This window comes from Microdochium trichocladiopsis (assembly GCF_020744255.1).
Source record: "Microdochium trichocladiopsis strain MPI-CAGE-CH-0230 chromosome Unknown B0I36scaffold_9, whole genome shotgun sequence".
Classification (NCBI taxonomy): domain Eukaryota; kingdom Fungi; phylum Ascomycota; class Sordariomycetes; order Xylariales; family Microdochiaceae; genus Microdochium; species Microdochium trichocladiopsis.
In genome coordinates, this window is record NW_025763552.1 from 2,031,451 (window position 1) to 2,044,793 (window position 13,343).

Here is a 13,343-nt window from a genome sequence, read left to right on the forward strand (position 1 = left end):
CGAGGGGCACAGGATTCCTCCTCTTGGCCAAGCCCTGCAGTGAGCATAGTAAGCAACCCGCCCCCTCGACGTGCGCTGGCCCTCCAAGCCACGAAGAAGCACGCCGCCTGCACACGGAGCTTAACTAAAAGACCCGTTAACTGCACCACGAGACATTCTCGCGGCGTTGACAAAGAAGCACCTGTTGAACTTGAACCTTAAGTGGTTGGACTCCGCAAGAATATGCATTGGGGTTTCAGGTACCCGGCCGAGAGGACCCCTGGCCGACGGAGACGGTCACGCCTGCGGCATGCAACTCCAAACGGATATTATATAGCCACCAAGACCCATAGTATTGCGCCATGTTCACAATACGCGGCCCTGAGCCCGGCACATCGGGAAGACGAGGTGGGAACTAGCCACCCCAGGACCAGGCACCACCCGTCGCCTGATTTCTGTAACACAGCTGCATGTGAGACTCTATTACTGTCGACATCCTGATTGAGCCCTGATCGCTCTTGCGTGCTGACATCAGCCGCCACGGCCCCCAGACGGCGACCATATGACGCGCTGCCTCCCCCGATCCTCCCAAGCACAGGCTGTGACCATCGCTGCATACGCCGCACGCCGCTATTTCTTATTCAGTGGGCCGGCCTCTCTCGGGCAGTGCTCCTCATGGCCCACACGTTCACCGGCTCACCATCGTCCTCATCGAACGCATCAGTAGGAACTCTGAGCCCAACAAGTCCACACCATACATAACGGCCAACATCATGGCCTTCGACGCAACGATTGCCGGCGTGACGCTGGGCGGCAGCCTGCTGTCTGCCACTGCCTCCTTCTGCGTCCTCGCCTGTTTCGTCTTCTTCAACAAGAGCCAGCGCTCGTTCCGGCACGCCTTGGTGTTCAACCTGGCTCTGGCAGGTGAGGCCTGACCCGATTCCTCTTCATCAGAGGTCCTGGCATTCCGGAAGGGCTGACACTGGAGGCGCAACAGACTTTATCAATGCCACCGACAACAGCATATCGGGCATCATATACGTGCGCGACAAGCAGCTGTACCCGGGCCCCGCGTGCGCCTTCAACGGCTGGCTCGGCCAGCTGTCCGTCCAGGCCACCGACTTCTCGGTGCTGGCCATCAGCATCGCGACGCTCTTGGTCGTCACCCAGACGGGCCGTGTCGCCGAGGCATCCACTCTCGTAAAGGCCATCATGTGCCTGTCCGTCTGGATCATGCCCATCATCACGAGCACGACGGCGCTGGCGCTGGGCCAGATGGTGCCCGTCAGTGGTAACTGGGTATGTTTTGCCGTCAAGCATCGTCCAGGGGCCTGATTGCTAACGTCTGCGTTCGTCACACAGTGCTGGATCTCGGCGCAGCGCACCGACCTGCGATATGCCCTCGGCCACGGCTGGCGCTTCGCCATCATGTTCATCACCATCGTCACGTACACATACATCTGGATCTACATTACGCGGCACTTCAGCAGGCTGAGCGCCGTGTCCACGGGCCCGCCTTCCTCGGGCTCCTCGCTGGCCGCAAAGGCGGCATCGTGGCGGCACAAGAAGAGCCTCTCGTCGTCGCCGGCGTCAGAAAGCATCGAGCTGGACCAGAAACGCGGCTTCCAAGACAGCGAGGCTGGCACCTCGTCATCACAAGAACACCTGTACCAGTACGAGGGCCTCGAGCCTCAGCAGCAGCAGCAGCAGGGCATCACAGCCACCACGACAATCACAATCGGCCACGACGCCGCAGCAGGGGCGAGCCACCACCAAGCCTCGGCAGCCGCGGCGACGACAACGACATCGGGGACCGACGCGGTGAACCACGAGCTGTCGAACCAGTTCCGGGCGCGCTCGCAAAAGGTCGAGCGCGACATCAAAAAGATGCTGCTGCTCAACGGGTACCCGATCTGCTACGTGATCCTGTGGATCCCGGGCATCACGAACCGCATCATGGAGGCCTCGGGCAGCACCTCGAACAACCGGGCCCTGGCGATCCTGCAGGCGTCGACGCAGTTCATCGGGTTTGCGAATGCGGTCACGTACGGGCTGAATCAGCAGTGGCGTGGACGGTGAGGCGTGTTTACTCGTCGATTTATTTGCTAGCAACCAATTGATTTTCTTATCCAAATGCCGGCTACTCATTGTGACAAACTCCTGTCAGTGAACACAGTCCGTCACTTCCTCCGCAACACTGCAAGCAGGTGATCTGCGCCGCCGAGATGCCTCTCCTGCTCAGAGTACTGCTCGAACATGAGGTCTGCCCAAGCCTGGACCACTTCGGGCTCTGCGCCGACCAGGCTCCTGTCGAGCCCGCCGCCCAGGATCCCCTCGGTCGAGCGCAGGCCGACGAGGTCGGCGGCCGCGGCAAAGTGCCGCTGGAGGAAGTCCCGGGCGTCGCTGCTGTTCGTGTGGAAGGACTGTGACGTCGTCCCGAGCGTGCTGTTGTGTCTTGCATAACGGCCATTTTGTAGCTAACGGCTTGTCAGTATACGCATCCTTTCAGAGTGGGCCGGCCCCCTTTGAGACCATACATAGGCGGCGTAAAACTCCCTCTGCTCGACCAGCCGCTGGGGCTCCCGCACGGCAAGATCCCGCAGGTGCGCCTCGACGCTGACAAAGGCGCAGAAGACGAGCCCGCCGTCGGGCCTCGCGAGGTTTAGCGCGTTGCGCACCGCGGCGACCCGCTCCGCCTCCTCCAGGAGATGGTACAGCGGCCCGAGGAGGAGCACTGCATCGTAGGAGCCCGCCGCCAGGGGCAGGTTCTGGTCCAGCGCGTCCCCCACGCCGATGCTCGCGAGCAGGGCCTGGTGTTCATCACCCTGGGTATTGGCGCGGCGATTGTCCTGTTCTTGACGAGCTAAGTCGATCAGGCCGGGGCTGAGGTCGACGAGGTCGACGTGGTGGCCCTCATCCGCCAACGCAAAGGCCAGTTTCCCCGGCCCGCCGCCAACGTCTGCGATGCGTTTCTGCTGGTTTCTCGAGTCAGCAGCGGACCCGAAGCCGGAAAGGTGGTGCCGAATGGCGCGCAGGGTAATCTCGCGCTCCATTGGGTGAGTCGCCAATCGCGTGTTCTCCGACTCGGCAATCTTGCCGTACAACTCGGCCACGGCTGCGCGTGATGTCGACATTTTACACGATTTGGCCACGGGGTCCTGGCTTGCAGAGTCTTGTGGGGTGCGTGAATTTTCATCGGCGTGTGGACGACCAGATCGACAGTTGTGCTTTGACAAACGTAGCTAAATAGTGAGGCATTAATCGCGCAACGGGACCTGATCACATGATCTTGCCATAGCGAGACCTCCCTTGCGGCTGCGCACTTACTTTTAGGATCCTATAATTCATCTTCGTTGCTCAGACTGTCGGAAAAGGTCAAATACGTGCTCAAAGACTTCATACATGCCAGAATCAACACACGATGACCAGGGCCAGACGCAGGCAACATGTCGATTGATTCCATTATCATCACTATATAATCCAGCCGAAAAGGCCCACCATATCCCTACTCATAGCTCAGCCCGTGGCCGAACCTGAAGACGGGATCCTTCGTATCAAACGGCACGTCCTCCATCGACTCCTCGACCGCCTGCTGGCTCCGGGGCAGGTCGAACGGCAGCTTCCCCTCGGGCCGGCTGGCGCCAAACACGACGTCCAGGAACGCGTCGGGCCCGCTGCCGTAGCTGCCCAGCACGGCGGCCGCCTGCTCAAACACCTCGGGGATCGCGACCGCGCGGCTGAAGGTGATGTCCACGACGGACGGCACGGCGGCGTAGATCTCGGCCTGCCGCGCCTTCTCCTCGGCCGTGAACTCGAGGCTGCCGCTGGGGAAGGAAGACTCGAAGCCGCCCGGGCGCGGGTACGAGGGGGCGTGGAAGCGGAGCAGCGCGACGTCGGCCTCCGCGGGGGTCTCGACGACCGTGAGGCCCCGGCTGGCCATGTACGTCGCGTTGAAGCCCTCGATGTAGAACTTTGTGGTGGTGGTCGGGGTTTTGAGCGGCAGGATGGCGTCGTTGTTGGTCAGCAGCGTGTAGGACCGGCGCTGGGCCTCCCTGCCGAGCTTGACAAAGGCCTCCTGGCCGACGAGCTCGTTGGCCGCGGCGACGTCGACGTAGGGGTTGTCAAAGATGCCCAGGATGAACTTCTCGCGCATGAGCTTGCGCACCGAGACGTCGACGCGATCCTCCGAGAGCAGGCCCTGGGCCATGGCCTCGAGCACAATGTCAACGCGGTGCTCGCCGCCGAGCTGGTCGCACCCGGCGTCAAAGACGGCCGCGCACCGCTCGACCTCGGACTTGTCCTCGAGCCCCCACGCGCGGGCGGGCATCTCCTGGCCGCGGATGATGGCGTCGGTGAGCAGGCCCCAGTCGGTGACCACAATGCCGTCGAAGCCGAGCTGTCCCCGCAGGAGGCCCGTGATGACGGGCTTGTTGAAGCCGAACGCGACGGGCGGGATGCCCAGGTCCTCGAGCAGCCCGATGGGCCGCGAGTACGCGGGCATCATCTGCCGGGCGCCCGCGGCGACGGCCGCCTTGAACGGGATGAGGTGGTAGTCGAGCTGCCCGCCGGGGTATGTGTTGTTCTTGCCGTAAACAAAGTGCGAGTCCTCGCCGTCCTCTGCAGGGCCGCCGCCGGGGAAGTGCTTGGTGACGGTCGTGATGCTGTGCGTGCCAAACGTCCTGGCCTCGTCGCCCTCGGGCGTCGGGCCCCCGAGCTGCAGGCCCCGGATGTACGCCGCGATCAGCTCGGCCGTGAGCTCGGCGTCCTCGCCCCAGGTGCCCGAGGTGCGGGCCCAGCGGTACTCGGTGGACACGTCGACCTGCGGGTGCAGCGCCGCCTTGAAGCCGACGGCGAGGTACTCCTGGCGGACCACGTCGGCAAACTGCCGGACGAGCGAGGCGTCACGCAGCGCGGCGAGGCCCAGCGTCTCGGGCCACTGCGAGAAGCTGCCGGCCGCGAAGCCCGTGCCGACGTTCTCGGTGAACGCGTGGCGCGGGTCCGTCGACAGGGTGATGGGGATGCCGAGGCGGCTGTTGTCGAGGGCCAGCTTCTGGATCGAGTTGACCAGCGCGGCCGTCTCGGTCGCATTGGTCACGTCGCCGACCAGGTTGAAGTGCGTCATCTTCTTGTTGACAACCATGTCAAACGTGCTGTTGCGCGTGGCGTCGCTCTCGTTGAAGGGGCCGGGAAAGATCATGTGGTGGTACAGCTGCCCGACCTTTTCCTCGCGGGTCAGCCGGCTCACGAGGTCGTCGACGCGCTCGTCCACCGAGTACGAGGGGTCCTTGTAGATGGGCATTGCGGGCGTGGGAGGAGGGTGGCTGCCGCAGCCACGAGCCTGGCGGACGGCGTCGAAAGGTGCGGTGGGGGAGGCAGTGGTCGTCGTGGCCAGCAGGTAGACTGCGAGGGTCGCCACGGTGCGGAGAGGTCCCAGCTGCATTGTGAGGCGCTGTTTTTAGAGTTTCTCGGAGTAGAGTCCGGTCCTGAGACAGTATAGGCACTTCACACCGGGCAGGTTCACGATAGTATAGAGAGCGCGCACACTCGGAATTTATATCCTGGCCCAGACTCCAGCCGGCCCCTGACGAAGAATTTCGTCACGAGTCACTTCTGAGCCGGACACCAGCAAATCTCGACTCGGGACCACACGGCAGTTGGCTGCCTCGACCCGTGTAGAACGCCCGAGGGCAAGTGCCGGCTCTTGCAGGGTCGTTGCAGACGCCAAGACATTTACAAAAGTCACAAGCCAAGGTTTTCCTAATTGCTCCTCGCTCGGAGATGACATTGCGGATAATCCACGGCAAGCCAGAGGTCTCCGTTGCGTGGGGTCAAGGCAGGAATGTCCAATCATGGCGGGAAGAGCGCGAAGCGTGGAGTAGATGCATGTACCCCAGTGTCTGTCTCTTGCCCATGTCACAGCGATGGCAGGCTAGATCGTGGGGAAGAGTAGCGAGAGACGTGACACATGGAGTCGGTGGGCATTCGGTCCGACTGAGGAGTAGTAGCTTCTTGGCATCGTGTTGGCTGCTGGCCGGTCGGGGGCAAGGCTGGCGATCCCCACGATTCCCAGGGGAAAACGCCCCTGCCGTCTCCAGATCCCCTCCACTATTTTGCAGAGGTGGAGACTTGGAGAATCCTGGTCTATGGCCGTGTTGGCAGCATGGAGCCGGAGCATGTGGAGGAGGACCGGATGAAAAGAGGGGAAAGAGGAGCGAGCAAGAGCCAGGTTTTTGTCTTGCAGGTGACCACGCGCTGCCGGCATGCTTCTGCTCAGAAGTGGGCACTTCCGGCTATTGCCACTATTCAAGACAATGGGCCGCCCTCCGTGTCCAGGGCAAAGACGTAATGGGCCCCTGTTTGTCATGACCGACGGGCCGGGCGAAAACGGCCCGGAGAAGAGGCTGGCAGAAAGTTGTTCCGTCGGGCACGCGCCTAGGAGAAGTTTTCACGAGGACGAGACGATGCATTCGGTCAGAATGGGAGTGGGACACGGTTAGCAGGACGCGCTTGCTCCCTGTTGACCCGCCGGTGCTGTCGCCTATTTGCCTGCCGAAAAATATCGTAGTGGAATGCACAAGCTTGCTAGGGGGTCAGAGCCGGTGCATCCAAAGTAGATAGGGCGTGGCTTTACGGGAATTGGCCCTTGGGCGAGACAGACCGTCCAGGCAAAATATCATCGACGATTGAGCCCCGCACGCGTATTGAACGATGGGGGCGCAAAAAGCTACGGTGTTTGCTGGTGGGCTCTGGAGCAGATAGACTATAGAGTCAACGCGGAAAATACAAAAAGCAAGAAATCCACAAAAAGAAAATACCACCTGTAGCAGATGTTTTTCAAGAACTTGAATGTCCTCGGTGAGGCTCGAACTCACGACCTTTGGATGTCCCAACCTGAGATTGGGTCACAGACTATATGAGACCAACGCTCTAACCAACTGAGCCACGAAGACAATTGGTGGGTTTTGATTGATGTCTCGGATGTGGCTTAGCAGGCCTCTTATTCACGTGACAGCGCGTAACTTGGCATCTCCCACACATTGGTCCTCATCACTCACTTCGAACACAGACTAAGCTAACAGGACCACGAGCTTGATGTGGCTCTCGGCAACTTGACAGTGGCTCCTGTGAGCATTTTCAATAATTATTTGGAATTGAGTTGGCAGCACTAGAGACGTATTCGTGAATTCCCCTGGAATAGGTGTTCCCCTCGTCACTTGAATGGGCAAGACAAAGTAGACTCCAGGCACAATGGAGCTCAAAAGAGTTGCTCAGACTACTCTGAGAGTTGACTGACGACCTGATTAACCATTGAGCACGTCAGTCCTTCGATACTTTTGCCCCCAGCGAGAAATTAGCGACCCGTTCCTTAGATATGAAATAGTTAGGAGGGTGTCCTCCAGCCCCGATACGAGGGTAGTGTCGCGTTCTCTATTTTTAATATGCACTAGTATTATACCGTGGTCGCGCTCCGAGGGGTGGAGAGAGAAATAGCGGGTGCTCCGCGAATTGAGAAATATGGCACAACTTGTCAACCACATGAGCCGTCCCGTATCGCGCTGGACAAAAGTCGCATGTACCGATCCTCTACACCCTAGCATGGCCCAAGTCTTGAAATGTTGTCCAAGCAGAATCAGATCGTACATGACTCTGACGAGACGTGCAAGCAGAAAGGTTTTCTGAAATGATCGATTCATTAATTCAGAATCCTATCTTTGTTTTTAAAATTAATCACAGAAAAAGTACGACATACTATTTTCAGCCTTTAGAATTTAGGACTAGCTATAACGACCTGATACGCTTCGCCACCGCCAAGGGTTTTGATAATGCAAAGAGAACAGCACCAAGTATAATATAATACGACCATCGGAGATCCAACCGTGACTTTGTATGAGTCAGAAAATAACATAAGCACCCGTGCTTCCAACCGACCAATCAGAGAACGATTGGATCAATGGCTCGGTTAGCTCAGTTGGTTAGAGCGTCGTACTAATATTTCGCCCTCCCAAGGACGATATATACAGTAATGCGAAGGTCATGAGTTCAACCCTCATACTGAGCATATTCACATGGCCTTAAACGGGCTCTGTGTTGTTCTCTTTTTGCCGTTTATACCTCTGGTCGTTTGTGGCGAGTTTATTTTGTCCCTGTAACAAGGCGATCGCTGTTCCGTAAATGTAGATAGCCGGGACGTAAACCCAGGAGAAGTTATTGCTTATGTCAGATGCTCCGTGGGGCAAGCGGATGACATCTCACCTCCCGCTCAGCAATCTAGAAGACACCCTCCCAAAGCTGTCCAACCTCATCAGCATTTCAAACTGCCCACAAGCCACTACCACGCATCGTCCACGTATACGCCGCCCAGACACACCATGGCAGACCAACGCACTGCCCAGGACGTCATCGAGGAGCTCGCCCTCAAGCCCCACCCGGAAAAGGGCTTCTTCATCGAGACCTTCCGCGACACCGCCACCACCTCGGCGACGTCCTCTCGCCCGCAGAGCACCCAGATCTACTACCTGCTCGCCGGCGACGAGGGCGTCTCGCACTGGCACCGCGTGCTCGACGCCGTCGAGGTGTGGCACTTCTACGACGGCGCACCGCTGCGGCTCTCGCTGAGCTGGGACGACGGCAAGCCCGTCCGGGACGTCGTTCTGGGCCGCGACCTGTGGAAGGGGGAGAGGCCGCAGGTCATTGTGCAGCGTGGGGAGTGGCAGCATGCGCGGAGCCTCGGGGAGTGGACGCTCGTCGGGTGCACGGTCGCACCGGGGTTTGTGGAGGAGGCCTTTGACATGGCGGAGCCTGGCTGGGAGCCCAAGGGCAGTGATGGCAAGGCATGAGTTCATGGATGTCTTGAGCAAAGGAGAAACGTGCAGAGAACACTGATATGCCATTACTGGAAGGGGAATCCACGGATGGAAATCTGCTACACAATAGACACCCTCTCGAAACTGAGTTTCTCCCAGTCCTGAGCCCCGTACATCAAGCCGTCGACGTAGACTTCGCCGACCAGTATCCACGGCTGTTCTCCAGAAGTCCTGATTCTGGCGAGCTTCGCCTCAATGCCAGAGATCTCCTTCTCGACGGCTGAGACGAGGCTAGCCTCCCGGCTGCCACCATTCTTTATCCGCAGGTCGCCCAGGTTCTTCCTCAGCTCCACCAGCTTCCTCCGCCATACCTCACCCGCCCTCGTAAACACATACGGCACCCTGCCGCCCTGGACCAGCATGATTCGATCTCCCGCCCTCGCCCACGCCGGGGCGAGAGCCAGGTTGCCCTCGACAGTGGTATACACACAGCGCCACGGCAGCACGGCCTCCTGCGCGCTGCGGTACTTCTCCAGCATGGCCCGGTCGTCGAGCTGCCTGCGCTCCTGGGTGCCTGGCCTCGGCGGGAGCGGCGGGCTCTTGGGACCCAAGGATATCTTGTCGATGCTCAGGTTGCTCCTGCTATTGCTGTGGTTCGACCATAACCTCGGCGTCAGAGGGCGCCGATGGGGCTTTCCGGGGGACTCTGCAGGCCGTTGGGTGGCCCCAGCATCCGCGGCGCCTGCGAAGGGCAGCTCAGGCCAAGGCTGGCCGGGAAAGGCGGCCTGCAGCGCTGCGTACGACCCTTGCAGCCGCGCCGAGATGTCCCGGATCATGGCCGGGTTGTCCTTGGCCGCGGCCTCGGCGTCGCGCAGCTGTCCGATCTCCTCGAGGACCATCGCGTCAATGTGCTGGCAGAACCCGACCATGCGGGCGCTGTCCATGCGGTGGGCCTTGTCCTCGCCGGTGTCCTCGGCGTCGTCAGGCGAGGACAAGTCGGTACCGTCCCAGAGGCCAGCCGTCAGAGTCTTGGCCAGTGCGACGAGGAAGTCGTTGCTTCTGCTGGTGTTGCTGCCATCAAGATACCCGTCCTCCATGTCGACACTGCCCTGCATCGCCCGCACAACTTCCGCCCTCTGCCTGGGGTTCAGATCCCGCCCCTGGAACTCGCGCCTCATGCGCAGCACGTCCTCGAGGAACCCGATCGGCGAGTCGAGGCCGTACGGGCTGGACTTGTCGTACCTGCGGCGACCCGTGATTGTGCGTTCCTGGACCACATCAACGACGGCGGCATGCATGTACAGCGTGGTGCCGTCGGCCGATATGCGCGGCCGCGTGTCGACACTGCTCACGCCGTACGGGATGCTCGCACAGTATCCCACGCCTCCGAGGTGGATCAGCGAGGGCAGGACGTCCGACTCCCAGGACCCCGGGGCGGGGACCCAGGACGGCAGGGTCGCCGAGATGTGCTGCGCGAAGCTCGTGTCCGCGGCGGGGGCGTTGAGGGCGACGTCGGCGTGGAAGATGGACTGTCCCGCCTCAAAGGACTGGCCGGGATACCTGGACGCCACGGACAGCAAGGTGGTCGAGCCGGGGCGGGAGAGCAGGCACGCCGCCAGGTTGAAGAAGACCTCGGGTGCCTCGGCGGAGTAGTCTGCCGTCAGACACGGCCACAGCTTTGCTCCTGCGGTCCCCTGTCCTGGTTGCTGCGTCTCGAGCAGGACGAGGTCCCTCGAGATCTGCAGCGACGAGTCCAGCATCATGTACAGCCCGCCGTACACCATGTCCCTCGCGTCCGAGGCCTGCCTGCCCCTCGACATCTCCAGCCACTCCTCCACGGTGATCTTCCTGCCCTCCCGCAGGAGCCGCTCCCGCAGCTCGAGGGACAGCGGCAGGTGCTTGATGTGCGTGCCCGGGTTGACCGCCTTCATCGCGTCGAACCGGTACACAATGTCCCAGTACTCCCTATCCATCACCTTGGCGATCCAGCCGTACGCGTCCCGCAGCGTGCGCTCGCGGAACTCGAACGCATCGCCGAGCAGGAACGCGACGTCGGTCGCGAGGCAGAGCTCCTGGACCACCCACAGCCTGCTGAACCAGCGCCGCGTGAGCAGCATGATGGCCGCCGACACAAGCCCGTACAGCCCGGCGTCGGTGACGGGGTTGCGCAGCGCGAGACGCCGGCGCAGGGCCGTCGCGTCGGGGAGCTGGGCAGGCGGCGTGGTCAGCAGCCGCTTGAGGCCAGGGGACAGCAGGGACGGGTACGTCCCGACCCAGACGGATACGTGGCGGGCGCTCGAGTAGATCCTGCCCATCATCTGGACCTGGGCGCCGCGCTCGACGGGGTCGTTCTGGTTGATGCAGATGGCGTCGATCCAGTACCTCGACACGGGGGGCTGCTGCTGCTGCTCTTCCTTGCGGCGAGGTCTGCGCAGGCGAGAGAGGGCATCGTGCAGGTTCGGGAGTACGGCAAACGGGTGGCCGTCGATGATGACTGTGCGCTTGGCCTGGACGCACTTGTCACGGATCGTGTCGACAAAGCCTAAGCTGTCGGCATCTGCCCCGTCGCGGTTCGGCACTCCGCCTGGGCGGGAGCCGATGAGGTTGTTCCACAGGTCAAAGACCGTATTCTTTACCTTGCCGTTGATCGTGTCGACCAGGAAGTAGGGCAGGGCATAGTCGATCTCCCACGTGTAGGACAGGGCTGTGTACGTGGGATCGTCTTCGAGGTCCACGATGTGGAGGGAGCAGTGTATCTCGGAAGAGTCGCCGGGCTCGATGCGAAGCAGGCGGACGCTCGTATCGTTGGGCAGTGGCTGGTATGGGAAGTCGGTCTTGCCTGGGGAGGTCTTTGAACACAAGAAGGCATTAGCTGGAAAGTTGGCCGAACGAAGCGAAACGGCTGGCCCCTTACCTTGAGGAACTTGTCTGGTCGGACGACATAGTTTCCGAACCTGCTCGTCGCCTTGTAGAATCGTCCGCGGTCCTTGGTCGGGCGGTTCTCCGGCGAGAGCTTCTCGTCCATGCCTAAACTTGAGGCGGAGGCTGCTGCGTCATTCTTTGCTGGCGCCATCTTAGGCTAGCTCGGGGTGCTCTCAGGCTTGAGGGGGCACGCCAGCCGCATGGCCTGCTTGTTATCTTCTTATACGGGTGGATGGTGTGCTGCAGGATTGCTGCCAAGACGAGCGCTGTCAGCTCATAGCCTTACCCGGTGGCCCCCAGAACCCCAATCGGGAAAGGTTTTTGCGAGCGCCCGACAAGGGTTATTGCTGGCATGTGCACCGGGGCAGCGTCGACGGCAATGTCGTCACACGGCTGCGTGATGTCATGCTTACTTGCTTGGCAGCGCCTTCGGACCAGTGGTCGATATAGAAGCCTATGACCAACGAATGGCGGTTGTGGTCGGTCGGGTACCCTGCCCGTATGGGTTGCGGGCTGAGTAGGCGATACAAGCGGCTGATCTGTCTTTCTCTGTTGACCGGTGGAGCAGGGAATAGCCGGTGCTACCGGTGAACTCCAGAGCCGGGCACCACAATGAGTACTCACGTTCCGTCTCTTCCTTTTCTCGCCAAGATGGTGGCCTTGACACCCTCAAGGGGGGCGGCTGGGCTTCCAACATATCATGCGCATCAAGTCTCGTCTATTTTGAGAGTTATGATGTCTCCCCTTGAGTTGTCGACGACGCGCAAACTATGGTAATTGTATATCAATGGGCATAGATCCCTAAACGAGTGACGGTTTGTATTGTATGCTGCTAAGCTATTGAACGAATGTGGAGACGGCAGAGCTCTTTGAAGATCGCCGGGTCGTCAAGACTTTGAACTCTCCACGCGAAAAACGAGCCAAAACCAATTCCCAAGTGCGGGACCTCCGCTTGCAATGAGGGATGGGACACCCCGGGCTGATTCCCCACGAGGCTGCGTGAGAGAAGACGTTTGGATGAACAACTCAGATATCAAGGCCGATGTGCCACCGGTGTACTACTAGACCACCGGGGCCGGAGGGGCTGGGACCTCGCTCGGAGCCGGAGGTGGAGTCCCATCTGCCGGCGGGGGAGGTGGAGGAGGAACACCGCTCGGTGGGGGCGGCGGAGGAGTGCCGGAAGGCGGAGGAGGAGGAGGTGGAGCACCACCCGGGGGAGGAGGTGGCGGCGGCGGAACACTGCCTGGAGGAGGAGGAGGAGGGGGCGCGCCTCCTGGAGGACCAGGCGGCGGCGGCGGCGGCGGCGGAGCACCTCCCGGTGGAGGAGGAGGAGGAGGAGGAGGAGGAACTCCCCCTGGGGGAGGCGGAGGAGGAGGGACGGTCTGTGGTGCTCTCTGGTCGAGCGGATGTGCGCTCGCGCCGTTGAGGAGCAGCAGGGCCGCAAGCAAGGCGTTGTTGAAGCGGACCATGTCTGAGGGCAGTCTCGCAAAATGTGCAGTGTGTTGTTCGTTTGAAAGAAGAAGTAGTGTGCTGTCTTGATGAAAGGGGATGTTTCTTTGGTGTTGCAAGTGATGGTCCATGTGAGGAATCGCCAGCATTTATATATCTTTTGGACTGCTGTATGGAACCGCCTTTGCT

The 13,343-nt window shown here is 60.6% G+C and overlaps 6 protein-coding genes and 2 non-coding genes across 8 annotated transcripts; 4 read left to right on the top strand and 4 right to left on the bottom strand.

Annotated features, from left to right (window-relative positions):
• The first annotated feature begins 586 nt into the window (after nt 1-586).
• Nucleotides 587-2,112, top strand: B0I36DRAFT_332418 (G protein-coupled glucose receptor regulating Gpa2-domain-containing protein). Its single transcript, XM_046155108.1, has 3 exons — nt 587-903; nt 977-1,278; nt 1,342-2,112. Exons 1-3 carry the CDS (start codon nt 753-755, stop codon nt 2,056-2,058), a joined length of 1,170 nt encoding a protein of 389 aa, XP_046008574.1. The 5' UTR covers nt 587-752; the 3' UTR covers nt 2,059-2,112.
• Nucleotides 2,113-2,129: 17 nt separating this feature from the next.
• On the bottom strand, nt 2,130-3,234 carry B0I36DRAFT_165683 (methyltransferase type 11). The gene is made up of 2 exons (XM_046148723.1): nt 2,517-3,234; nt 2,130-2,456 (listed from the first exon to the last, which is right to left on the bottom strand). The coding sequence occupies exons 1-2, from the start codon at nt 3,111-3,113 to the stop codon at nt 2,160-2,162; spliced, it is 894 nt and encodes a 297-aa protein (XP_046008575.1). The 5' UTR covers nt 3,114-3,234; the 3' UTR covers nt 2,130-2,159.
• A 112-nt stretch (nt 3,235-3,346) lies between these two features.
• B0I36DRAFT_295785 (beta-glucosidase C) lies at nt 3,347-5,411 on the bottom strand. Its single transcript, XM_046151870.1, has one exon. The coding sequence runs from the start codon at nt 5,276-5,278 to the stop codon at nt 3,485-3,487; it is 1,794 nt and encodes a 597-aa protein (XP_046008576.1). The 5' UTR covers nt 5,279-5,411; the 3' UTR covers nt 3,347-3,484.
• A 1,415-nt stretch (nt 5,412-6,826) lies between these two features.
• B0I36DRAFT_t152 lies at nt 6,827-6,929 on the bottom strand. The gene has a single exon. It is a non-coding gene; the product is annotated as a tRNA-Met (tRNA).
• A 1,004-nt stretch (nt 6,930-7,933) lies between these two features.
• B0I36DRAFT_t147 lies at nt 7,934-8,038 on the top strand. The gene has a single exon. It is a non-coding gene; the product is annotated as a tRNA-Ile (tRNA).
• A 231-nt stretch (nt 8,039-8,269) lies between these two features.
• On the top strand, nt 8,270-8,943 carry B0I36DRAFT_332423 (cupin family protein). Its single transcript, XM_046155109.1, has one exon. It carries the CDS (start codon nt 8,349-8,351, stop codon nt 8,814-8,816), a length of 468 nt encoding a protein of 155 aa, XP_046008577.1. The 5' UTR covers nt 8,270-8,348; the 3' UTR covers nt 8,817-8,943.
• Nucleotides 8,944-11,067: 2,124 nt separating this feature from the next.
• Nucleotides 11,068-11,534, top strand: B0I36DRAFT_332424 (uncharacterized protein). Its single transcript, XM_046155110.1, has one exon. It carries the CDS (start codon nt 11,142-11,144, stop codon nt 11,448-11,450), a length of 309 nt encoding a protein of 102 aa, XP_046008578.1. The 5' UTR covers nt 11,068-11,141; the 3' UTR covers nt 11,451-11,534.
• A 1,232-nt stretch (nt 11,535-12,766) lies between these two features.
• On the bottom strand, nt 12,767-13,281 carry B0I36DRAFT_417010 (uncharacterized protein; the record flags this gene model as incomplete). Its single annotated transcript, XM_046162098.1, has 1 exon — nt 12,767-13,281. A coding segment is annotated over one exon (515 nt), but the record flags the coding sequence as incomplete, so codon positions are not given.
• Between the last annotated feature and the right edge of the window lie 62 nt (nt 13,282-13,343).